This window comes from Brachycentrus maculatus, unplaced genomic scaffold (genome assembly GCF_059751285.1).
Source record: "Brachycentrus maculatus isolate JH-2025_06_01 unplaced genomic scaffold, ASM5975128v1 h1tg000041l, whole genome shotgun sequence".
NCBI lineage: Eukaryota > Metazoa > Arthropoda > Insecta > Trichoptera > Brachycentridae > Brachycentrus > Brachycentrus maculatus.
In genome coordinates, this window is record NW_028280795.1 from 407,302 (window position 1) to 434,287 (window position 26,986).

The following is a 26,986-nucleotide window of genomic DNA, read 5'->3' on the forward strand; positions in this document are numbered from 1 at the left end:
AAAGGCATCCTGAAACTCGTCGATGGGAATATCTCTTAGGAACGCTATAACATACTTTTGGGTATTTACCACGGACTCCCATTGATCAGAAATAAATTCAAAAGATACGATAAAAGGACATTTCCTGTGGATGATGACCTTTTTATAAAATTAAAGGAATAATAGAAGGAAACAGTGAAAAATAATTGATAAGAAGGTGCTATCTGGAGCAATTTAAAGAAAAAGCAGGTATCGTGTCGTAAAAAACTGGTTTTGCATAGAAGCAGGTGAAAACTGTTGCATTAACATAATTTTAATACAAAAAAAATGGTTCCTTTAGCCATTTGTTTCGTACGTCTTATAAGTCCTCGATTTCCTTTCTCATAAAACAGTAATTTCCTTAACTCTAAGTTCAAAATACTCTGAAGTTCTTTATTTTTTTAATATATCCTTCATCTTTCTCAGACTTAGTGCACAGGACGATCGCTTTGTATATATATAATACAATAAATGACGTTTGATGGGAGACGGTACCCAATATTTTATTGGGCTAATTGTAGATATGAGTCAAAGGACAGAATAATTACTTAAAATAATTGTATTTTATATTTGTTCCAGATGTCACCAATCAGACGATGGCAACAGATACCACAACTACACACAATCCATCTAGAGATGTCACCACAGAGAGTGATTACTTCACCGAGTCGACAATATACTACCAAACAACAAGGATCCCCCACTTCCTTCGGCTCGGAAACCAGACAGTCGACATCAACAAATCTTTCAAAGTCCCTCAGCTGGAAACCCCCACACCCGACCCCTCCACGAACACGACAATTAGTGAATTAAAAGTTACTAAAAATAATTTATTAACTATCTTAGGAAGCAATAGTCAGAGCAGTGATGTAGATAGTGGAATAAACAATCGGTCGAACGCTAGTTTTGTGATGGTCGTCAATGCCGATGTGGCGGCCACGCGGCCTAGTGTGGTGATCAGTAACACGGGTCCCAAGTCGTGGCAGGGGACGAAACACGAGCACGAAGGACGGTATGGACCAAGGTTCGAAGATGCTCAAGTTGGCTACAACTCGACCCTCGTGGTCCAAGCTGGCGACACAGCCATCATGGACTGCAGAGTCAGTTTGCTCAGAGACAAAACGGTGAGTGTTCTTGATTATTTCCTAGTTCATTTACCCTTACTTGGATTCGATGGGGTATTTTCTGACCCCTGTGCCCACACAAATGATGCATAGATCATTAAGTATTATTTATTAAAGTAATTTTTCTGTCCTGATTTTTTTTAGATAGGAGTTGCATTTACTATTTACCTTGCTTATTATGCACAAGGTCTAAAGATCATTAAGTGGGTTTTTGTTTCGTCTAGCTAAGAACATGTATTATTTTAATCAGTGTTGGGAACAGGAAGGATAAACTAGTGTGAGCCAATAGGAACTTCTCAGCATTTGCTTATTGCGGGGAGAAAACCACGTGAAACTTCTCAGGAGATCAAGAAAGGACTGTTGACTGTCGTCAACAGCCCTTTCGTTCCACGAGAAGAAGATTCGGCATTTTTTGACCTAGCTTGGTACCAGTGTTCTTTACTATTTTTAATGTATATGAAACCACTTCTTGTGAGAGTTCCTTATGAACAAGCATGGATTCGATGTCGGATAGGTCCTCACCCAGGCTTCTGCAACACGCCTCCAGTTAATGTCTTTGGAAGCTGAAATGGGGGCCTCGTTCTTCCTTACCTGCACCTCATGGAGTGCATCTTATAATTCATTAAATGAAAGCAAATTTTCTGTCCTGCGCTTTTAATTATTGGATGCGGAAGTGAAATATGTAAGTTAGGATACACACAACGTTCAATGAAGTAGTTCAGAATCAATGAAATTTTTACTAAACGAAACGAAGGTAGAATAGTAGATAAGGAAGTCAACATAACAATGATGACCAGGGAGCTAGGAATTACATACCCATGCTCGTAAAAGCTAGTGTAAGACAAGTTACTGCGAAAGTATACTAATCCCTTTAAAAAATATACTTGCAACAAGCAGCATAAATCTACTGCATGAGATGTATTGATATTTAAGATATCAGGAACTTTAACTTCAGTATAATCGAAAAAAAATATTTGCTAGAAAATCCAGTATTTCTAAATAATTACTTAAAATAAATACTATTTTCGTTACTCTATATTCGTAAATATGTATATTTGAATTCAACAAGAGCAATTTTCTCAATTTTTCTACAACCTCCTTTTAAATAATAAAAGGTTAACCTCCCTTATGAGTCGCGTGTTTTTTGAAATTTTATTTATTCAATTTCATCGTTTTGTCGAATGAAATCCAATTTCATCTGAAATTACGAGAAATTGTTCTGCGGTCAGAGAGTGAAATGCAAACATTACCAACGCATTGACAGAGGATAGAACTGAAAATAATTTAGTTAAAGGTAAAAAAGTATTCCCTAGAGGTGAAGAACACGGCTTTGCGCGTGTACTACAGTAATGTTTTTCATCAAGAGCTCACACATTAAATGTTATTTTATCTCATTCAAAGGCTTTGCTAACAAATTATACTTCTTTTTCGGAGTGATAACTACGATACTTTTTTAACCTTTGATACTCCTAATTAAAAATTAATTTCTCCTCAATAACTGGAAAATTTGTCAAAAATTTAGGAGACCTAATAAAACTTAGTATGATTAAGAACTTTAAGCTTAAAAGTGGTTAAACAACGTTGTTTTAACCACTTTTTTATTGGTACACTTTATCCAACCGGTTTTGAAAAGAACCTTGTCATCATCAGGGTATATGTACTAAATTCTAAAACATTGAAATACTCATTATTAGTTACCCTTCCCTTACCAATGTGCCACAAAGTATCTGCGAAAACATTAAAGAAAAGAACTTTAAGTACTTTAAAAAGGGATAGGCAGGTATAATCAGCGGGTCTCTATGTGAGCATGTTGAACAGGCGGTGAAAGTTTGCAAAGACAGTGTGGTGTGGCGTTCGATAGAGACGATAGTCTCTGCTTACCCTTGAAGAGAAGCGTCGTGATGGTGATTAAGTAAAAGATGAACTTTAAAGATAATTGAAGCAGATTGTACAACTTTATTGCATACTTATAAATGTATTTTTGACAAAAAGATGTACCCATGTGTAAGGTTTAAGTAGGTGTGTTTTGAGTCTTGTACATAGTTTTAGCATTAAAATGTTTGAAATATGTTTAAAAGTTGTTATTTATTGAATGTTTCCTCTATATATATATATATATATATATATATATATATATATATATATATATATATATATATATATATATATATATATATATATATATATATATATATATATATATATATATATATATATATATATATATATATATATATATATATATATATATATATATACTGATAATAATTATCAATTCGGCATTTACTTTGTGGAATGACTTGTAGAACTTGTTAAATTAAATACTGGTTTTTTTCCATAAAAATGTCAGTGGTAAAAAGTGATATTCACCAAGCTAATTTTTAAACAAAAAATGTCAACTATATCGTTTACAAATGACAAGAAAACGTTTGATCATACGTAAAATCGTTAATTAATAATAACTTATCGTTGAATATTAAAATACATTTACAAAAATGTAGGTAGTAAAAGAGGCTGAGGACTCGTGTAAAATGTGTGTTTAGATATTATTACGGAGCAAAAAAGCATGTTTCCTCTCTTAACCCGTTAACTCTACGTTAGTTATTTTATTAATAAATTCGTTTTGCGTGAATTGCGTAAGACAGCTCATTAATTAAAATTTAATTTTGTCGGTTCAATGTAAACAGCAGCTCGTACGAGTACCTACCTAGATCGATGTTTTGTGCCCATGATAATTTTTGTGTGAAAGTATTCAACTTTTGGAGCTGGAGAGTTTGTTTTCATTTGAAAATTTTAAAACAAATAATTGGTTTTCGATATAAAAGTGACGCTTTTTAAATGAAATAGTCATGAAAAAGTAATAATTTAAATGGCAATCTAATCAAGTATTTTTTAAAACTCTGAAAATATCCACGAAAGGAGACATATAAGGGAACGTCATAAGATGAATCATATAAGTACAATTACTACTACTACAGGTAGGCAGAGAGGATGGAATGTTACTCTTTTCTGTATGACATAAACGCCTCGCTTTCCTCACATCCATACATCTAGTCATGCATGCCCTCCAATTACGCAGTATCACCAAAAATTTGAGTAGAATGGTGTATGTTACACATGTGCAAAGTAATCTCTTAACCAGGCTATGACAGGTCGTAAGCACTGTAAATACCCAGACTTCCAAATTCTTCTTCATCTTTGTTGACATGGCAACAATCTAAAATAACTCTTAAGTAGAGAAACCCACATTTGCGAACAATTATTTGACCATACTCAAAATGTTCTGCACTGAAAGAGATATTTAAAATAGGCGAGTGGAATCCAACTCCCCACCCAAGTATCCACCCTTCTTTCTGAACCTATAACTAGAATTGCGGTGAAAATTTCTAAAATGATAAGGCTAAACGCATTTAAACTTTGAAAATTTGTATTTATTTTTATTATTATTTTCTATTATTATTTTCCACAATTTGAGTGTGTCCAAAAACTTGTTCACAAAATCTGGATTATCTCCAATTTCAGGAGTTATTTTCATGTTATTTTTTTGTCATCTCATCAAAGATGAAGAAGAATATGGAAGTCTGGGCATTTACGGGGCTGACGACCGTCAAGGCTGGTTTAAGTGATCACTTAAACCAGCCTATAACGGTCGTCAGCCCCGTAAATGCCCAGACTTTCATATTCTTTTTCGTCTTTGATGAGATGTCAAAAAATTATATTATTGTTTTGTTTGTAAATAAAAATAAAACTTGACACTGGCAGAAACATCCTTTCACTGGGTGACTGACAAATAAATACTTAAAAAAATACAGAGAAATTACTGAAAATAACTACGAAAATGTAGTTATAAACTAAATAAAATAAACTAAGATCGTTTGTTTCTTCTGTCTCAAGTTCTCTCTTTGTAGGTCAAATCGACAGTATTTTCTTGTGGTTTTGTTTTTCGTTATATTGAGTTTGGGTTTTTCAATCACTGAAAAGCTATCATCAATGATTGAAATATCCACATGCTTTGAACTTTACGTAACGTACATACACCAGAAGTAAGGAAAATGACAAAGAGTTGTCTCCTTAGTGACAATATATGTATTTTGAATTTGTTTTTTTAACCGTCAGTTATAAAATGTTGGCCAGTATAATATATTTTTTTCTGGTATAAGGAAACTCTATTTTTTTCATATGCTTTAAAATATGAAAATTGGAGCTTTGAAATGTTTGAAAATAATTCAACAAAATGCGAAATAAGTCAAATTAAATAAATACAATTATTTTTTGCAAGAGAGTGAAATAAGTTTTCATTTGAAGATCAACAATTTTTTTTCTTAAAACATGGCTTTTTTTATTGAAAAAATAAGTTTTTCTTTCAAATAAACGTAAAGTGGTTATTAAATGGTAATGGTGGTATAAAAAATGGTTATTAAAAGTTTAAGAGTTTTATAATTTAAAATAATATTTTTCAATAAATATTTAAAAACAAAAAAACATGTTTTCTAAAAAAAAATCGGGAGTGTAGTGACGACCGGCTCTCAGCGCAGCCGGATGCAAATGAATGATTTATGATTTTAAATATATATTTTTTAAAAATATATATTTTGTCCGCCTCCGTGGTGTAATGCTCAGCGTGTTTAGCTACCGCACTGGATGTCCCGGGTTCGATTCCCAGGGGGGGTGAAAATAAATATGAGTGATTTTACACTGTAATATTTATTTAATATTACCCTGGACTGGTTCCTGAAGCGCAAGAGTGATCACCTTGCCTTCATGTAAGTAATGATCAAGATAACACTGCGTCAATTCGATGCAGTGCCCTATGCACCATTGGGTGCGAATAAGGGTTATAATAATAATAATAATAAATATATAATTGTGTGTAAGTCCTTAAAAGTAACAAGATAAATAAAACATATAAAATAACAGGAAATCGACGGTATCTTATTTATATGGCACACATTCTTTCTGAGACCTTATTGGAGACTATGTCCGGGTAATTGGGGTGATCTCATTGCAGTTGCCCGCAGATCGCTTTTCCTTGATTAATTAAGAAAGTTTTCTTAGTAATTTTCATTACCTGCGTGCTTAGAAAGGTAAAACTTCTTTGTTTTAATACAATGGATTCTGCCAGCTTCTCGTACTGTTAAGCTTTTTTCTTAATTATAAGCTCAAAACTTTACTGGGGTTTTATTTCTTATCAAACAAACGAGTACAATAAATTTTATAGATAGTGTATACACACTTTGATTAATTAGCGTAATGGATAGCTTACGATGAAAGAACGAGATATCCTAATGACCAATTATTCAGTTAATAAATGACTAATTTTTAAAAACTTTTTATCACCAAAACGGTTAAATAAACAAATCGTGATGTAGGTTTTAAATATGTGTGTTTGACTTTATTTCTGTAAACGGTTGCTATCCACTACAAATTACGATTATTAAGAAATTAATACTTGTTAAGTATAAAAAACTACACATGTTTTCACCTGTAGATGAAAACATTTGTTGTTTTCGGAACTAGTCGTGTGTAATGAAATAAACTCAAGTTAATAATAATAAGTTATAAGTGGTATTATACGAGTGTTTTGAAAAAAAAATCTACTTGTCATTCCACAAAGTAAATGCCAAATCAATAAAAACTACGAATTTTAATATTTAGTAAATGATTTAATTGAATAGTAAGCAGTTCATTTTTTTTTGTTTAAATTTTTATGCACTTGTTAATTTTTCTCGTTTCTTCTGAACAACAGATTTTATCTTATAGCGGCAATGTAACTATTTGCCAGCCATTTGCGAGGTCTTACGTAACCCTTTGTTGGTCAGACGTACAGTGGAATCTTTCATAACGAGCACCTCCCATGACGAGTAATTCGCATAGCGAGCAAAAAAGCGAAAAAGTTGCTCCTTTGACGAGCGAAATTTCGCATAGCGAGTTACAGAAAAAGGCATGTCCCCTTTTCACGACATTAACTTGTGAGCTGGGATTTCTGCGCCAGTTAAACAAATAATGTTTCACGTAACGAGTGTTTTGCTCAACGAGTAAGATTCCAGAACGAATAATGCTCATTATGAGGGGTTCCACGATATGTGTATTTGTTGATACACATCATATTTCTCACACTGAAAGAGTGTGTTGTACTTCTATTTTTATAAGGTTATATTTAAATATGTAGATAACAACTTTTTAAATATCTTTGAGATAAAGTCGTTATAATTAGACAATCTGATAAAACTGAAGTATAAGCTCAAGATAAAACTTACGCTTTGTTAAATGTTTAATTTGAGTTTATATTTAAATTAAAACCCAAAGCGTTAATGACGGTGTAATTTACTTATTCAAATTTCCATCCACGCCATCTTATAATATAATCCCTCCATTTTTGATTGATATAAATAATATTCAGCCTTAAAGTTCTGATGGAAAAACTTTTATAGAGATATTAAGATTTATCCGTCAAACCAATTACTCTTTAAAAACCTAATTATAATATTAATTTAATTTAATTGTGAGGTGATATGATTGGAAATTAGGATATTTTTGGGAAAACGATTTGCGTCAATCGATCGCTGTATTGTTATATTTACCAACGTACATTATCTGTATACAAGACCACGTAGTGTTTTTCTGTTAACTTTAATATTTATTTAATATTATCCCGAAAAGGTACGTGAGAAATTGAGGTCCAGAAAAATTAAACATTGAAACATTTTTGAAAAGATCACAATAATATTTCAGTAAAATATTCATAGTTCAATGAACATAGAATTTTATCTAAAATATTATTGTTGAATATCTTGATGTTAATGTGTGGGTTTTAAAAAAGTGCCATTAACATGAATACGTATATAATTTTATATACCTCTGCAGGAGCATTAATTTATGTGTATATATCTATATACGTATTTAAATATATATATATATACATATATATATATATATATATATATATATATATATATATATATATATATATATATATTTATATATATATATATATATATATATATATAAATATATATATATATTTATATATATATATATATATATATATATATATATATATATATGTATATATTATATATATATATATATATATATATATATATATATATATATATATATATATATATATATATATATATATATATTATATAAATAAATATATATATATATATATATATATATATATATATATATATATATATATATATATATATATATATATATATATATATATAAATATATATATATATATATATATATATATATATATATATATATATATATATATATATATATATATACATATATATTATTTTTAAATGTATATTAATTGCGAAGCGCACAGGTTGGGGGTTGAAAAAATCAGCGGGTATGTGTGAGTAGATGCATGAACGTGGAAGAGGCAAAGAATGTTTGCAAAGACAGAGTGGTGTGGCGTTCTATTCTCTCTAGCTACCCCTGCGGTGAAGCGGCGTGACAGCTAGTTAGTTAGTTAGCTAATGGCGAAAGTAAATTTTAACGTTTTTTAACATTAAATAATTCAAACCTAGAAATTTATTACTTGAAATAAAAAAAAAATAATCTGCTTTTATTCACGCCTTTTTAACTATTTTTTAATAAATGTGAATTTATGTTTTGCATGTTTTCCTCTCAATCACGGGTTAAACATATTATTAAACTCGCAAAAAATACACGAGAATTTTAAACATACATTTATTATATACGTTAAAATTCTAAATATTCCGGAATCAAATCATTACGGGTTGAGCCGTAGGCACTTACATATATGAAGGTACTCCCGCGTTTATAATATTGACCGGAACTGCTCGTGATTGCCCTATCGTGTGTATTAATGGTCCACTCAGAAACAGCCTGCGTCTGATGAAGTGGATAAACTCTTTCAGAAGTGAGTGTAATACGAAACTCTATAATGTTAAACCAACATCCGTATACTAATGCTCAAAGTTTAGTGGTATAAACATATGTTAATATGGTGTAATATAATACGCATGAAAACTACATTTAGGGGGTAGTTAAGAAAATGAAGATGGAATGTTATAGGTGTCTCGAATTGAGATGAATAATCTTTTGTTGTACTTAAAAGAAGATGGATGTCTGAGCATTCCAGAGCTGACAACTTGGCATTTGGCTGGCTTAAGAGAATATATACACTTGTGTAATATTCACCATTTTACCATTGGACATCCATATCACATTAATTTTTGGATCTCGTATGTATGCAATGGTCTTGGAATTATTAAACATGCGAGTATAATGTATATATTTGTGTATTTACATATATAAATATATATATATATATATGTATATATATATATATATATATATATATATATGTATATATATATATATATATATATATATATATATATATATATATATATATATATATATATATATATATATATATATATATATATATATATATATATATATATATATATATAGATTTATATTATCCACTGACACTTCGTGATGGAATTGCATTTTTAATTTATTTTTAGATTAAAACCAATATTTTTAGCTTTTCCACTTTTTTATATATATATATATATATATATATATATATATATATATATATATATATATATATATATATATATATATATATATATATATATATAGTCTTCTAGAATACACAAAAAGTAAATATTACATTCTTCATATTATTAATATTCAAAGCATTTAATTTGCGGTTAATAATTTTTACTAACATTTTTGTAAAAAAGTAAATAAGTAAATATTAAATAAGGAATAAATACGTAACACTATTTCATAAAGGCGGACAAAATGTTGATATTTTATTATTATTTTTTATATTATACAGTGTTTATTCTCAATAAAAAGTCAATATTTATTTGTATTTATTAAATACAAAATACAGAATACTCGTACAAAAGAGAAACTAAGAAAAAGCTAGCCTAAATAATGCCAGGAAAAAATGCAACCTCCAGACTTATTTCAAAGTCATTAAATTTGATAAAAATTATAAATTACGCTGTCATATCGTAGTCATACAAGAGAAAGTGACCAAGTGCATTGTTTTACAAAAACGTGATCATTGACTATTTGATATATTACTAGCTTAATATTGCCCAGAAAAAATCCCAAAGGATTTTAAACATGAAGTATAATATATTGGAAGTATAAAAAATGACTAACTGCATTGATATTTATTTTCTTGCCAAGTAAAAGTGACTTAAATGGCCCTCCTGAACATTTTACGTTTTGTCAGTTGGTCACTTTCTCCTGTACGACTACGATATACGTGTAAAGGGTGTTTTATCAACAATGAAAACATGGTGACAGAAGACCTCGGGGCTATCGAAACAACACTCATGTATATGGTATTTAGCGATATTTCCAGGGTAGGGCAATCGATGCTCTGGCATGTCCAGGCAATCAAATTTTCCTAATAATTTCATTATTTTCGCTGAACAAATTACATTCGGCTCGTGATCTTTTTTAATAAATGTAGGTACCTGACATATCCCCAAAAAACACATCCAAATGTTTTAAAAGAATAATTCAAAATTGTCCTACCACCTTACTATACCTCCAAACTAACCCCCTTTTATCTCAAATCATCTCACATCTGTAACATTATAATTTAGATTATTTAGTAATCACATATATGTGTATGTGTGTATACGTATATATATATATGTGTAGTTACGTGTGAAAGGGATCCGAAATAGTGTCAATGAATAATGGTTGAGTGGGAATGCGATGATTGACCATTTTCTGTAAATGTCTTTGCACTGTTTCGTGTCTGTCTGCCGTGCTGGTCGGGGTTGTGGGCGTCTGTGTACCGGCCAACGTCGAGTCGTAATCGGATCTAGCTGACTAATTGAACTAAACACTAATCAATTTCACTGCCTACACTGAGGAACTTCTAGAAAATTTGGTGATTGACTTACAATCTTGTATTTATTTAGATTGGCAGTGACAGGTATATTGAAAGCTTTTAAATGTAAATTCACAGTAAAATCGGGAGACAATTTTATATTGTTTCACATTTTCAATAAATTTCGCAACTTAGTTAAAAAAAAAATGCTTAGCAAGAGCAGATCTGTCAGGAAGCCTAGATGATCAGATCTGGGCATGCGGTGGGACAACTTTCAATATAATCACATGAGGAGTAAGAAAATTCTGCGGTACGAATTGAAACACGTGTCGTATAAATTAATTGTTGGGATGTAAATTGGAAAGAAATTCTTGAATATAAAATGGAATGCCAGTTCGTCTGATGTCTAAAATAGCACATACTTTTTCTGATGAAAAATAAATATTTTATCTTCAGACCATGAGCAAATCATGAATAATATTCAAACTTTAATGATTATTTCAAGGTATTTCCCGAAATTTCTGTACAGGTTTTCGTACTAATTTTGAAGGTGGAAAATTAATATATTAATAACTTATAAAACTTCCAAGAATTTGAGAAGTGTGGTTGTCAATCATGAGTAGAATTGTTGAATGTTATAAGTGTGTAAAGTGATCACTTAAATCAGCCTTTGATGGTCGTAAGCCTTGTAAATGCCCAGAATTCCATATTCTTCTTCATCTGTATTCAGATTTCAAATTTTTTATACGTTAGACTCATTTATTCCTTTGCAAAATTCGAACTCGGATTATTTTACATACTAGAAAACGCCTAAAAAACTGAATTTTTATGCAGCTTATGCTTTGACATTTATTTTACTAACAACATTTTCAGTGTATAAAATACTAATTCGTGAATCTTAATTTCTCCACTTAATTATATTATACAATTAATGACATTGTATTAAACGAGAGGTTATTTTCCATATTAGACATTTATGTTGAGATATCAAAAATGTACTCATTAGCTTTGGTAACTCACTAGTATTTGGACACACTTCAATGTTAATAATAAATAATAATACAACCCTTATCCACACCCCAATGGTGCATAGGGCACTGCGTCATATAAACGCAGTGTTATCTTGATCGTTTACACATGAAAGAAAGGTGATCAGCCTTCCGCTTCAGGTACCAGTCCAGGGTAATATTGAATAAATATTACAGTGAAAAATCACTCAATATTTATTTTTCCCGCCCTGGGAATCAAACCTGGATCCTCCAGAACGGTAGCCGAGCGTGCTGACCATTACACTACGGAGGTGGATAAAATTTGTCTTTAAATGTTATATAAATATAATTCATATTTGAAGCAATAACTTTGTGATTTTCCATTTCATAACTTAAAAAAACTTTGTTTTTAAATCACTAAAAATATTTTCTTATGACTTAATTATAATGTCTACCGGTTTCAAAGCTAACCGGTAGACATTATTTTTAAGTTATATTAAATGTTTATGGTGATTTAAAAACAAAGTTATATTTAAATTGTACAATACCTACTTAATGGAGAAACCTACATTTGTCAACTAATTTTGGACATTTTATTAAAAATAAACATTTGAATATACTACTTTAATGAGTTTTATTTATATTTACGACTAATTTCGAAAACGACAGATGTTTTTATCTTCTGGTACAAATTAAAAATAAAAAAAATAAAATTTTTTGTACCAGAAGATGAAAACATCTGTAGTTTTCGAAACTAGTCGTAAATATAAATAAAACTCATTAAAGTGGTAGATTCAAGTGTTTAATTTTAATAAAATAATCATGTCATTCCACAAAGTTAATGGCGATTTAATAAATAATATAATTTTGGACACACTAAAATGTTTTATAAATGTTTATTTGGAATCAATGATTAAAGAAAACACTTGTTTTTTACCACTTGAGTTTTATTATAGACCACATGTTTCAGAAGTTAAACTTCCATCATTCAGGTCTGTATAATAACTAAAATATTATTTAATTTGGAATCGTTATGCTCATTGAATTGAGGATTTATTTGATTTTCTTCTGTAGGTATCTTGGGTGAGGCGTAAAGTGGGCGAGACGCCGCTCTTGCTGACAGTCGGCGCCCAAACGTACACGGGAGACTCTCGGTACACGGTGCAGTTCCGCTACCCGGGCAACTGGAGGCTGCAGCTGAGGGACGCCAACCGCTCCGACGAGGGGCTGTACGAGTGCCAGCTCAGCACACACCCTCCCAGAGTCATCAGCGTCTACCTTCACGTCAATAGTAAGTCAACTGTGAAATAACATGTCTTTCTTTACAACGTTTTGAGTGTATCCAAATACTTGTTCACAAAATCTGGATGATCTCCAATTACAGGAGTTATTTTTTTTTTCATATTCAGGATTCGGACCTCACATACTAATAAAAAAGCTTCTTTACATATCACCAATAGATGTCTCTAGTGAAGTTCTAGTGATTCAAGAACAAGGTTTCTAAATTGGTTCATTTATATAGAACTTCCAAGAATTTTAATAGTGTGGATGTCAACAATGAGTAGAATTGGTGAATGTAACACGTGTGTAAAGTGATCACTTAAACCAGCCTATGACGGTCGTCAGCCTCATAAATACCCAGACTTCCATATTCTTCTTCATCTTTGATGAGATGTCAAAAAATAATATGTCATTCTTAAAACCTTCAGGAAAAATATGTACAATTCTTCATGAAATACCTTAAATTCTAGGACACTGAAAAGATATTTTTAGCCTGAAAATATGATTTTCAAATTTTATTGTACATATTTGTTAGACTAATTTTTATTTGCAGTGTTACGAGTGTGGCTTTTATTTCAACCACAGTTGTGGCCGACGAAGTAAAGTGTAGTTGAACATTCGAAATCTAAATAATGTGTTTTTTAAACATGTGTGCAATGGTGAATATTACACAGTGTATAAAGTGATCACCAAAAATAGTTCAATGACAATTCGTAAGCCTTGTAAATGCCTAGACCCCGATAGTCCCACCTCAAATAGACTTCATCCTTTTTGAGATATCAATACAATACTTGAAATATATCTTAAAAAATCATTGCATATCTTGATTCTTAAAGATAATATCAATTGTGAAATTTTTGTCAATTATTATTTATAAATTCAGTCAAGATTGGAGATAATAACGGAAAAATTCAAGAAGCAATAAGCGTAAATGAAATTCTTAAAAATGTGAAATTAATTAATAAAATTACCCCCCTCAAAAGGCCGTTTAATAGACCGGAGTAAAAAGTTTTATTAGAAAATTAATAAAACGAAGAAATTCGAGAAGATTATTTGCCTTTGAAATTTGTACTAAAAATTCTTGCGAAAATGAGAATTGTAATATCAACAGGGAAGTTCAAAAGTTCGAGTTTCCTGTACAAAAGAAGATGATAAGAATGATAAGAATGGCATCTCATAAAGGTGAGAAGTTTTTTTTCTCAGCAATATGTAGGAAAATAATGTTTGAGTATAAAGGAAAGAGACAAGTAAGAAATCATTGGAAATGTACAAGGACGAATGGGAATGTCAAGAGGCCGATGTCCAATCAAACGAACCACCATAGTCGAGACATGACTGGAGCCTTATTGGATGTCGACCATAACAATATCAAGGATTACGAGAAATGGAGACAGTTCGCGATGTAGAAATGTAATAGAGAGAGAGAGAGAGAGAGAGAGAGAGAGAGAGAGAGAGAGAGAGAAGGAAAGAGTATGAGAGAGATCTTTAAAGACCCAAATTAACCGATCAATTTTTACAAATCATACACCTAAGTAACTTCACTGCTAACTTAGAATCTTTGAAATGTATAAACTCATGCCTCTAGCGAGATAGCGAGTGTTTTTGCCTAGAATTTTCACTCATGAATTACATGAAATTATAGTAACTTTAAACATAAAGAGTAAATCCACTCACAAGTAGGCATAGGCTATGAAACTTTTAAAGTTGAAGCCTGAGTAGGGACATGATAAACGGTGTTGCATAAGCCGTAGCTAGATTTCAGAGTCACTTGGACGTTAGGTAATTCAAAAAAATCAATTTTTACAACAAGAATAATTTATGTAGGTGAAAAATGTTTAAATTTGGTACTTGAATATTTTGCTTTTCTGTTCTGAAATGTGCGTATGAGGGGTGTACTAATGGTTAGGTTTTACTCAGTCACCCAAAGGGGATATGATTCGTAAAAAGTTTTTGGTTCATATTTCTTTCCAACTAATTTTTTAAAATATTTTATATTTGAAGCACTAACTTTGTTATTTTCCATTTTATAATTATTATAAATAAATTTAAAATTATTATTTTTAAATATTTTCACTATAATAGTGATTTTGAAACAAAGTTACATTTTAATTTTAAAATGTTTTTTTATTATTTCAAACAAATCATAAGCTTTAGTAACGACTTGTTTGAAGAATGTCATATAGATTTTATACGTCTGATAATGTTGGTAACGACAAAACCTAGTAACTGATCAAATAAATTAAATTCGCAAAATGCTATGGAGTCTTAAAAGTTTATATAATCGTGATTAAGTTCAGTTGTTTAATTCAATCGCTCGTGTCTTGCGCCCATTACCTAATTTTATTATTTATAAAATGAATCATTTTTAAACTCTTAAGATAAGTCACTTTTGTAGAAGTTATCAGATTATCCTATTAAAAAGATAACGTTTTAATTAAAAAGCCTCCCCATCCTAATAGAAATAAATATATTCTCGTTTTGCCTTAATTATTTCTCAAATAATACCTAAAAGTGTCCCTTATTTTATTTAAAAAAAACCACGTTATGAATGTGATCAAAGTTGATTAAATGCATCAAAAATACGATCTCTCAGACGAATGTGCAGCAAAGCGATGTTTGATAGATTATTAAATGGTGAAATAAGGAAAGAATGCAAAACTGAGATAAGCATTGTCTATAAAATTAGAAAAATTGTGTTGAGTTGGTTTAGGCATGTCGAAAAAATGAATAAGGGAAGAACGGTAAAACAAACTTATGAGACAAATGTAATTGGAAAAAAGAACTGAGGAAGACCGAGAAAAACTTGCCATGAACATGTATGTCAAATGCTTGAAAGCGATCAGGTAAGAAGTCGAAATAATCGGCATGTATGTGTGTACGAATGAGAAACGCATGAATGTGGAAGAGGCGAAGAATGTTTACAAATACAGAGTGTTTTGGCATTCTATTTTCTTTGCCTATCCCTGCGAGGAAGCGGCGTGATGGAAGTTATCTACATTACGATGTATTTTGATATTTTAAGACTTGTGAAGAAATGCTGATAAAATATATATTTTTTTTATAATGATAACTGATTTATGTATGCAATCTACGTAAATTCGGTTATAAAGTCAGTCTACCTAATACGCAACATTGAAAATAAAATATTTTTTTCGTGATACTATTTTAAAAAAGAGTATCACAATTTTTTTTATTTAAGAAGAATTCCGAAATTTTGACTGGAAGATTGCACCACGGTATAAAATGAGCCAAAAAACGAACCGATCTACATTGTAACCGAGTTATACAAAAAAAAAACAAATCATTCACCCTTTATTATAAAGGAGAAAAAAATCTACGTTCAAGAATACTTTTTTTACTTCCTTTTGTGTCGTGTTCGCCTAAATCGTATAGGTACATACTTGGCTAGAATTATATTCAATTTCGAATTTGAGAAAATTGTAATAAAAGTTTTAGGTACCTACCCCAATATAAATAACCTGAAGTAATTTTCATAATTCGAACGAACAAATATAATAACCAGGTAGGTACTTCGAAACGATAAAAATAACTTTATCTATGGCAGAGAGAATCTTAAAGTAACGGATTAATTCAGGAGATCGTTTTTACGAGTAATAAGCTTCTTACTGTTTCAAGGGCCAATCCATCATTACGGAATAAAAACACGACTTGAAAAGGCTAACTCTCCATGAACTATTGTTTGACGCCAATCGCCATTAATTCGTTATTCGAGTGTAGTAAAAATATACGATCGAACGGTAAAGAAATTATATTGCGTAGGTACCTGGTTCAAGTAATGAAAAAGAAAGAAGTATTTTATACGACTTAAAATTTTATAATTTTAGCAAATAAAAAACCGAATCAGTGATTCATACTGAAGTTTTTTATAAGATGGTACCATTGGTAAAAAGAAAATGTGAATCGAAAATTGATTGTTATCATTTTTAAACATTGTCATTCTCTGCCAAGTTAAAAAATTATCGTTTTTTATACCAGCATTAGCTATACCTATCCAGCTAAGCATTGTTGTGGCTTCGTCGTGATAAATGGAAAGGAAATAAAATAGAAAACACACACCTCTCATAAAATGAAAAATAATTCAGTTTTTTATTTTATTTTTATTTTATTTGACCAGTGACCGAGCTCCGCCGTTACCGCCATCGTCAGAGTGGTAAAATAAAATAAATGTGGGAAAATCTATATTGTTGTTGTTTTATTATATAAAATAAAATTCTACAAAGAAATGTCAGTACAAACCATAAAATCTAACGTTACAACGTTTGCTTTAAATTCAGTTTTGTTCCAAATACAATGTGGAAAAAATGCGTTCTGTTTAATGAACGTAAATCATACCTCCTTTCTATCAAACAGGATACGATTTTAAAAATTTGAAATTGGATAAAAACCCGATATATAAACGAAGTGATATTTTACATGAAAACTTTCATTATGTGAATTATTCATAGTTTTACAGAAACCACCACGAACATGTACACTTTAACTCTTGAAAGTTTCATCGCAATCGGTTGAATAGTATAGAAGTCTACTGAGAACATACATATTTACAAATATACAAACATTAATTTTTATCGATAATGCATATCTCAGCTTTGGATTCTTTCCTTATATCACCGTTCAAACATCTTTCATACATCGTTTTATTGCACATTCGTGTAAAAGATTGCATTTTAACGGCAGGCACCGTGGCGTAGTTGGGTAGACGCTCGACTACAAAATTGGCGTCGCGAGTTCAATTTTGTGAAATACATTCAATAAATATTTATATTTAATTGGTCTTAGTGTTTGAGATGCATTTTCACATTTAACATTCCCTATTCTTACTATCCTACCCGCAGACAAGCCTCTAAAATTAGAGGTTTTGCGGGTTATCCTTTTTTTTTAAATAATGGTCGGGAAACTTATTAGCCAAACACATTACAAAAATCAAAATTTTCTTAGAAGTTAAATCATTATGCAATTCTAGTAAACCTTTTTTTATAATTTTTGACCTTTAGTAAATTACGGGCAGAGGCGTGCATTCAATAAAGGCATAGAAACAGTGCCTACCTTGGATTACTTGCGTTCTATATAAAAACGCGACTTGTGCCTTCTATGCCTTATCCTTACCAAACTCTACTGCTTAACCTGATTAAAAAGTCTGCATTTAGTTTACCTCCATCTTTCTGCCAATTCCATGGTTTCTCTCTAAACATTATACATTATTTTTGTACGAGTATTTCATATAATTTTGACGTTTCCTGAATGATGACGATGCCAGTTACCTCCAAGGTTCTAGTAAGTACAGAATGGGCTCATACCACAAATAAAATTATTGCAATAATTAATTTTCAAGGAGCAAGGATGAAATTGTGGTAGGCACTTAAACACATGTAATAGATTTTGCGTGGCATAATTTCTAAGCAAACCACTATTGTACAATAATAATATTATTATTCCTAATAAACGTTTGTCATCAAGCGAGGAATGGGTAATGGAGGAACGTTTACTTACCCTTAGTTTGTAGTTTGTCGAGAATAGTGCCTGAACAAATAGATTTTGAGATAATACATCTGTTTTGTCAAATTTCAGTACGACTAAAATTTCATTAACAATGTATATATATATATATATATATATATTTATATATATATATATATATATATATATATATATATATATATATATATATATATATATATATATATATAATATATATATATATATATATATATATATATATATATATATATATATATATATATATATATCTATATACATATATATATATATATATATATATATATATATATATATATATATATATATATATATATATATATATATATATATATATATATATATATATATATATATATATATATATATATATATATATATATATATATATATATATATATATATATATATATATATATATATATATATATAAATCTATATTTATATATATTTTTATAAATACAAAAACAAATATATTCTCCTTTTTTAAATCCTTATCTACACCTGATGGTGCATAGGGCACTCCGTCATATTGACGCAGTGTTACCTTGATTGTTACTTACATGAAGGCAAGGTGATAAGCCCTCCGCTTCAGGTACCCGCCTAGTGTAGTATTGAATTAATACTAGAGTGAAAAGATCACTAATATTTCTTACCTTATAGATTCTTTTTCTCTTATTTGAAACCAAGGGATTGGTTTCAAACCCTCTTCGGAAACCCTCTTTTCTCCTGTATAGGAGGTACAGCCCATTTCGTGGCAAATTTGATCAAGATAATCCCTGCGAAGACGCCCTCAGCCAATCAATCCCTCAATCATTCCCTAATGAATGTATGGTAATTTACAAATTATCAGATAAGGGATTATTTAATCTACGGATGTACGGACATATCAATATTACTGGTGTCCCAACTTGAGATCAAAAATGAATTGTTTTTAAGAAAAAATATGGACCAAGTCTGGGGCCTGTGACCTGGCACTTTAAACTCTTTTGAAACGTTCACCTTTTTGCCCATTATTGAATATCCGTAGTGCATTAATATCTGAAACTGGGATATATGCAATGCTGGTGGATTCTTATCACATATTATTTCTTATTTCATATAATTGGAAGTACGGCTGGTTGTGGCGCCATCAGTGGAGAAATAAAAAAAAACACATATTTGTATGTCTATACAGTGAAACCTCTATCTATCGTTCCTCGAATAATCGTTTTCCTGGATGTGTCGTTTATTTCTTCTATCCCGAATTAATTTTATACTGAACTAAACCGCATAGATCGTTTCTCTATCACCATTTACCGCATTTATCGTTCGAATTAAGCTGCATATTTGACACATGTTGTCTGTTTTTTTTGCATTCTTTTCAATTTTCTTACATTCAACGGAAACGTATGGGATATAATCTATCAATAGTTTGTGTAACCGATAGCAGGAGAGGTCGATATTGATAAAAAGGAGCCGCTGCCTGTACCTGCATTTCCAGAAGCATGCACACTCTTTGAAAGAAAATTTTCCACAACGCACATTCAATAACTGATGCTGTAAAAAATACTGTTTTTAAAGCCGAAAATATACTATTGACTTACGAAAATAAAACAGTTAAAAAACAAATTTTGATCAATAAACTTTTTCAATTCTTTTCAGGTTTGTATTTAAAAAAAAAAAATTCATTCGCATCTGAAATCTGTATTCTTCTTAGAATTTTAGCCTACGAATGGTTATGCAGATTGGGAGGACGGTGTCTTTACTCGGTCGTATCTACTTGCGTATTGACTTCTTAATCCCGCATTCATTGTTTATTTTAATAGTTCCCTTTAAAAACACATTTATTTATATATATATATATATATATATATATATATATATATATATATATATATATATATATATATATATATATATATATATATATATATATATATATATATATATATATATATATATATATATATATATATATATATATATATATATATATATATATATATATATATATATATATATATATATATATATATATATATATATATATATATATATATATATATATATATATATATATATATATATATATATAAATACATATATATATATATATATATATATATATATATATATATATATATATATATATATATATTTATATAATCATAGATTTAAACCTTTAGTTATTACATAACTTATGTTGAGACACCTATAATATGAATAAAGGTGATCATTCAAAATTGTCAGTCGACATTGATATCGTAGTGTGTCCTCGTTTCATACAATTTGTCACTGACTTGAGCTTTGATCTTTCCCCTTTCTCCCTTTTCTCCCTCCCGTCCCTCTTCCAGGTATTTTAACAAATGGGGAATTCGGTAACCGGAACAGTACATTAATTTGTTTTGTTATATACCAGATATGTTAGATGTAACTGATATGTTAAATTCCTTAGTAAATATATTTAAATGTATATACTAAAGACAAATTATATGTTTAAAGTAAAATGAGGGTTTCTGTAAGGTATGATATACCTTACAGAACCGATAGGTTATGTATTACTCGTATTGGGTATGCGTATAGATGCTTACTAAGATATTTCATTCCTTTTTTGTCATTCATCAGGCTTTGCAAGGCTGAGATAATAAGCATTATCGATTTAATTAAGAAAGTTGTGTTGAGATGGTTTGGACATGAGGAACGAATGAGTGAGAAAAAAACTAAGGTAAATGTTGTTGGAAATAAAGCAGAAGAAGACCGAGGAAAACTTGATACGGTCAGGTTTATCAAATACTTAAAAAAAAGCGGCCGGGTCAGGAGTCGAAATAATCGGCGGATATGTATGAAGATTTGCGAGATGTGGAAGAGGCGAAGAATGTTTGCATAGACAGTGGTATGGTGTTTTATTCTCTTTGCCTACCCCAGCAAGAAAGCGGCGTGATGGTAAGTTCGTCTACTCTTGAGTAGAGGACTATTACAAAATTAGATCATTAAAACCCCTTCATTGAGAACACAAGAATAGTTCGGTAAAATATTAAAACTTTAATAAACTCCACGCTTGGAGTTAATGTTTCTTAAAAGAGGCTATTTACATTAATATGTATTTAATTATAAGCAGTGGAACCTCTCTAAACGAGCACCTGTCATAACAAGAAATTCGCAAAAGAAGCATTTTTTTGTAAGTTCTACATATATGAACCAATATTGAAACATTGTTCTTGAATCACTAGAACTTCACTAGAGACATCTATTGGTGAGATGAAAATAAGCTTCTTATTTGGCAGAAACTCTTTTATTAGTATGTGAGGTTTGAATCCTGGATTATAATCATACACATGAGAAGCATGAGAAAATATCATTTTCATTTTTATTATATAAGCGTATAATTTTACCACATAATTCATTTACAACATTTTGAGTGTGTCCAAATACTTGTTCCCCAAATCTGGGTTATCTCTACGTATACGTATGTATATATCTTCCTCTTATGTGTACGTATGGATATACTTTCCTCTTTTTCGTCATGAGCCCTCTGTCTTCTCGATGCTGGTTATAGGCCTCTTCCCCTTCTTTCCATTTCATTTGGTCGGTTGTTTGCAGCCAGTTTCTACCCCCCACAGCGACTATGTCGTCGGACCATCTCTTTTGGGATATTCCGTCACCCCTTTCTCCCAAAGTCTCCATCGTAAAATTTTTGGTATAAATATACAGACACCTATAGAACGAGTATACCTTGTTGCAGCGCTGAACGTGGCGATCGTGGACGAGGCGGGCGCGCCGCTGCGCGAGCAGTACTACGAGGCGGGCTCCACGCTGGCGCTGCGCTGCGAGGTGCGCGGCGCGGCCAGCCGGCCCGTGGCCAGCGTGTGGTGGCTGCACGGCGCGCGCGCGCTGCACCGCGACTGCTCGCGCGGCGGCGTGGGCGTGCGCACCGAGGCGGGCCCGGCCGGCGCCGACAGCTCGCTGCGCGTGTCGCGCCTGGCGCCCGCCGACGCGGGCAACTACACGTGCGCGCTGCCCGACGCGCCGCACCGCTCCTACACCGTGCTCGTGCACGTCCTAAACGGTAACTTAACTTAACTCAAACCAACCTTTTCTTCATCTTGGCTCCATTACAACTCCTTCTCAGTCTTTGCAGACTGCTTTGTAGACTGCTGGGGTCAGCTTTCTTCATCCTCAGGCTGTAGGTCTTTCTGTGTTGGACAATGTCACCTAGGTCATGCCTCCGTACCATATATTATTTCTGCACCATCCATGAATCGTTTAGTCTTAAGTTTAACCGATTTTTCTTCTTCCCGGCTCCATTACTCCAACTCAGACTTATTACTCGTATTTCAATTTCTTACTTCTTCTGTGAGCCTAAGTGGCTTATTATTAGAAATAAGTATCAAATTGTGTTATTATATATTAAGTTCTAGGACAAATTTTAGGAAAAAATTTAATAAGTTTAATAACACATAACACTAATTATTTATTGAGGAAATCACGAAATCACAATTTCTAGAAGAGTTTCTAGAATAGTTATTATGATACACCTCGTAAAGTATATAATAAATTCATAAAAATGTATCCAGGATATAAATCATCAATCAATATATATTCAAATGAATTACTGGAAAAATAAAAGAAGAATATTAAAAATGTTATAATGTTTTAAGTATTTATAGTATAACCGCTGTACTATATTGTCATACTAACATAATTAGTATGCCGTTTTGAAAACTATTAGAGTGCAGGATTATTGACCAAGATTCAACATAATTTTCAGCTGGCGAAGATGCAAAGTTTCGGAATGATATTTGTTTCTTGCAACTGAAATTCCAACCATTTGCTGGTAATTTCTAGTCTAATCTAGTCAGTAGTTGATAAGAAAAATAATTTTAAAATATATTGTAAAGGAGAAGTGGGCTAATATATGTATATTAATGGTTTTTCATAAAAGGTTTTTAAAACTTAAAGCTGATCAAGTATTTCAAACACTTGATAGTGGACAGTTCAGACGTCGGAATAATCGACGGGTATGTGTGAGGAGATGCAAGAATGTGGAAGAAGCGAAGGTTGTTTTGTAGAAACAGATTAGTATGGCATTCTATTATCTCTGTCTACCCCTGCGGAGAAGAAGCGTGATGGTTAGTTAGTTTAAACCAAAAGCTTAAAAATGAAATGAAATATAATGCTTGCCATCTTTTTCTTAATAATATGATAATAACATTAATTAAACCTTATTTTAGCTTGGCTAGACAACACTTATTCAGCTTTGATTTGTTGACATACCACAGAATTGTAAGAACTATAATACTTTTATAAAATTATTAACGATTTTTTTTAATGAGAACAATAATGGGAAGAAAATAACGCGAAAAAAAGATACACAAATAAAAAAACAGTATTATTTAGTACTGGAGAGATGATGTAAGAAAGATTAGCTCGCCAATGCTTGCTATCCCAAAATTACTCTCCAATGCTACTACTTTTATAAATTAACAGTTTAAATCCTTTAAATAATAAATTAGAAACAGAAAAAATATGTACATGTTAAATGATAATTTTGAGTTAAACTGCCGAATGGACATATAACAAAAAACCTTATGAAGTTTTCCCGGAATGCCTAAATATACAGCATTTGAAAATTTGAATGTTTTATTGTTAACCCTATGTTTCATACATGATGAATGATTTAAAGGAGCTTTCATAATTATCAATTCAATTTACTCAGCTAAGTCAATCCAGAATCCTAAAGCGAATCTGAAAAACTTGGTTAAAATGTTCAAAGCATAACCTGTAAAATACATGTATGTAGAACTATATAGAAATCAGACAACAGATATATTTAACACAATAATATCATATATTTTAAATCAAGAAAGGTCATGATGGCTCAAAAACAAAAGATACGTTTTCAAAAGAAGAGTAAAAAATATGTTTGATGAATTTAAGGATTAGGAAGATACCATGTGTTGCAAACCAGATTTTCTCTCGTATTTAGTAGATTGAACCTTTAGCCCTGTTTGATTTTCTTATTTAAACTTATTTCATGAAACTAGAATTTTCGCAGTTACAACCATTATACCGACGTACGAATAGATTACAGTGAGGCCAATTAACACTATTTATGACCCTAATTAAGCGTCCAAGATAATGTTTTGTTATTTGTGTATGTAAAATGATTTACTGGGAAAACTTTACAGCGTTATTCCAGATCTGACTCTACATTAGTACATACGTGTTGTATGTTTATCATTTAAAAGGAAAAAAAAACGTTTCAGTTTCCAATTAAACATTGTCAACATTGAATATGAAGCAATATATCTATGCTTTAAATATAATTGTAGCTTAAATTGTTAACCCCTCTGGGCTAGAAATATGAAAAAATGGTGCGCAAATCATGGTCCTTTCAGAAAAAACAACATTTTTTCACTGTAAACATTAAATGGGGTATACTCTGTGCTACTATCAACGTGTTCTATTTCTCTACAGGGGTAGGCAGAGAGAATGGAACGCCACACTTGTCTGTCCTGACATACACTTCCTTCATAAGCTAATTCCACCATCGAGTCTAATCTTCATATGAGCTTAGATAATAAATTATTTTTACTATTATTTTTTTTTTCAGAAAGCCTGGCTGAACTGCAGCAAGGGTCATGCAACGAGGGACCGAAATCACTATTTATTCTTTTGGCAGCTGCTCTGGCGCTCGCATTCTCTTTTGTGCTGGATGCTCCCAGTTGAGTTCATCTGCTAGAGTAATCTGGTAAAAATCTAAAACTATTAGTTACTTACTATTAGTACGACGAATAAAACTGAGGGTGTGGAATTGTTTGTGGTTTTTATCACCACAGAACTAAAGTTTTAAAATGTTTAAAAATGAATAAAAACATATGTTTGTATTTGTAATAAGTCCTTATATTAATGATGTATATAAATTATAACAAAGATATATCTATGAAGTTGTTTGTAATGAAGCGATTTTGATTGTTATAAGTTTTACTTGTACATCTTTCTTAAATAGCCTCTGATTTTATAAACATTATAAAAATTTAAACAACACAAGACAATATAAATGAACAATTCCAATATTTACATAGCTTTGCAATGAATCTGTCACAAATTACGTTGACTTATGTTTATAATCAGTTTATTTCAGTCGCTGTGTCAGATTTTCACGACACTAACCCTGCTGCGTTAGACGCCATCATAAACACGTTTTCAACCTTGGGTTGTATAATGTAATAAAAACTTTTTATAAAAAAAAAAATATCAAAAAAAAAGTTATTTTCTAAAATCAGTATTTTTCGACTGAGAACTAAAAAAAACTTACGCGATGAAAAAAATATATTATAACTTCCTTTTTTGGACCTGAATCTTAATTAAAACTACCAATGACCCCATCTAATAATTACAACACAAAAAATAATACATTGTATTTTGTCTGCCTCCGTAGTGTAATGGTCAGCACGCTCGGCTACCGTCCTGGAGGTCCCGGGTTCGATTCCCAAGGGGGGTAAAAATAAATATTAGTGATTTTTTCACTGTAATATTTATTCAATATTACCATGGGCTGGTACCTGAAGCGGAGGGCTGATCACCTTTCCTTCATGTGTAAAACAATCATGATAACACTGCGTTTATAAGACACAGTGCCCTATGCACCATTTGGGTGCGGATAAGGGTTTTATTATTATTCATGATATAAACGGTTCAAAGCGATTAGGATATAATGTTTATTTACGTCGAATTTTATTTGACATTAAAAAAAATGCATATAAATTTATTTTTACTTTTGATTAAGGATTTTGCTTATTCAAACACAATATGACGATTGAACAAAAAATACTTTTAATGAAAAAGTATCAACAGTTTAATGTTACGGCTCACCAAATTATATATAATAACGCTTTATTTGCCATACTGTTAATTTTCTAATCCAATAAACATATCGTAAATTCAATTCATTCAATAAACAGTAGATTTTGAATTCCAATAACTGCAAAATGTAGGACCTTTCATTTTAGATAAAAAACAGATAAATCAGTTCACATGTTTTAATTTAAATTAAAATAAATAAATGAATTTGATAAAGATGAAGAAAACGGTTCGATTTTTTTTTATTGACACTATGTATAAATAATCATGCTAAAAGGAAATGATAAATTGGTGTGTTATGTACATAAAAAGATGGTTTGATGTGTATTATATGTGTGATGTTTATT

At 30.9% G+C, this 26,986-nt stretch overlaps 1 protein-coding gene across 1 annotated transcript in view; it reads left to right on the forward strand.

Moving 5' to 3' along the window:
• LOC148312420 (zwei Ig domain protein zig-8-like) overlaps window positions 1–26,044 on the forward strand; it is a 101,509-nt gene extending 75,465 nt beyond the window's left edge. Inside the window, exons 3-6 of the mRNA XM_088277327.1 lie at window positions 598–1,142; window positions 13,071–13,287; window positions 22,519–22,842; window positions 25,390–26,044. Coding sequence (XP_088133453.1) covers window positions 598–1,142; window positions 13,071–13,287; window positions 22,519–22,842; window positions 25,390–25,505 — 1,202 coding nt within the window. The 3' untranslated portion in view covers window positions 25,506–26,044. The remainder of the gene's footprint in view (window positions 1–597; window positions 1,143–13,070; window positions 13,288–22,518; window positions 22,843–25,389) is intronic.
• Window positions 26,045–26,986: the final 942 nt, after the last annotated feature.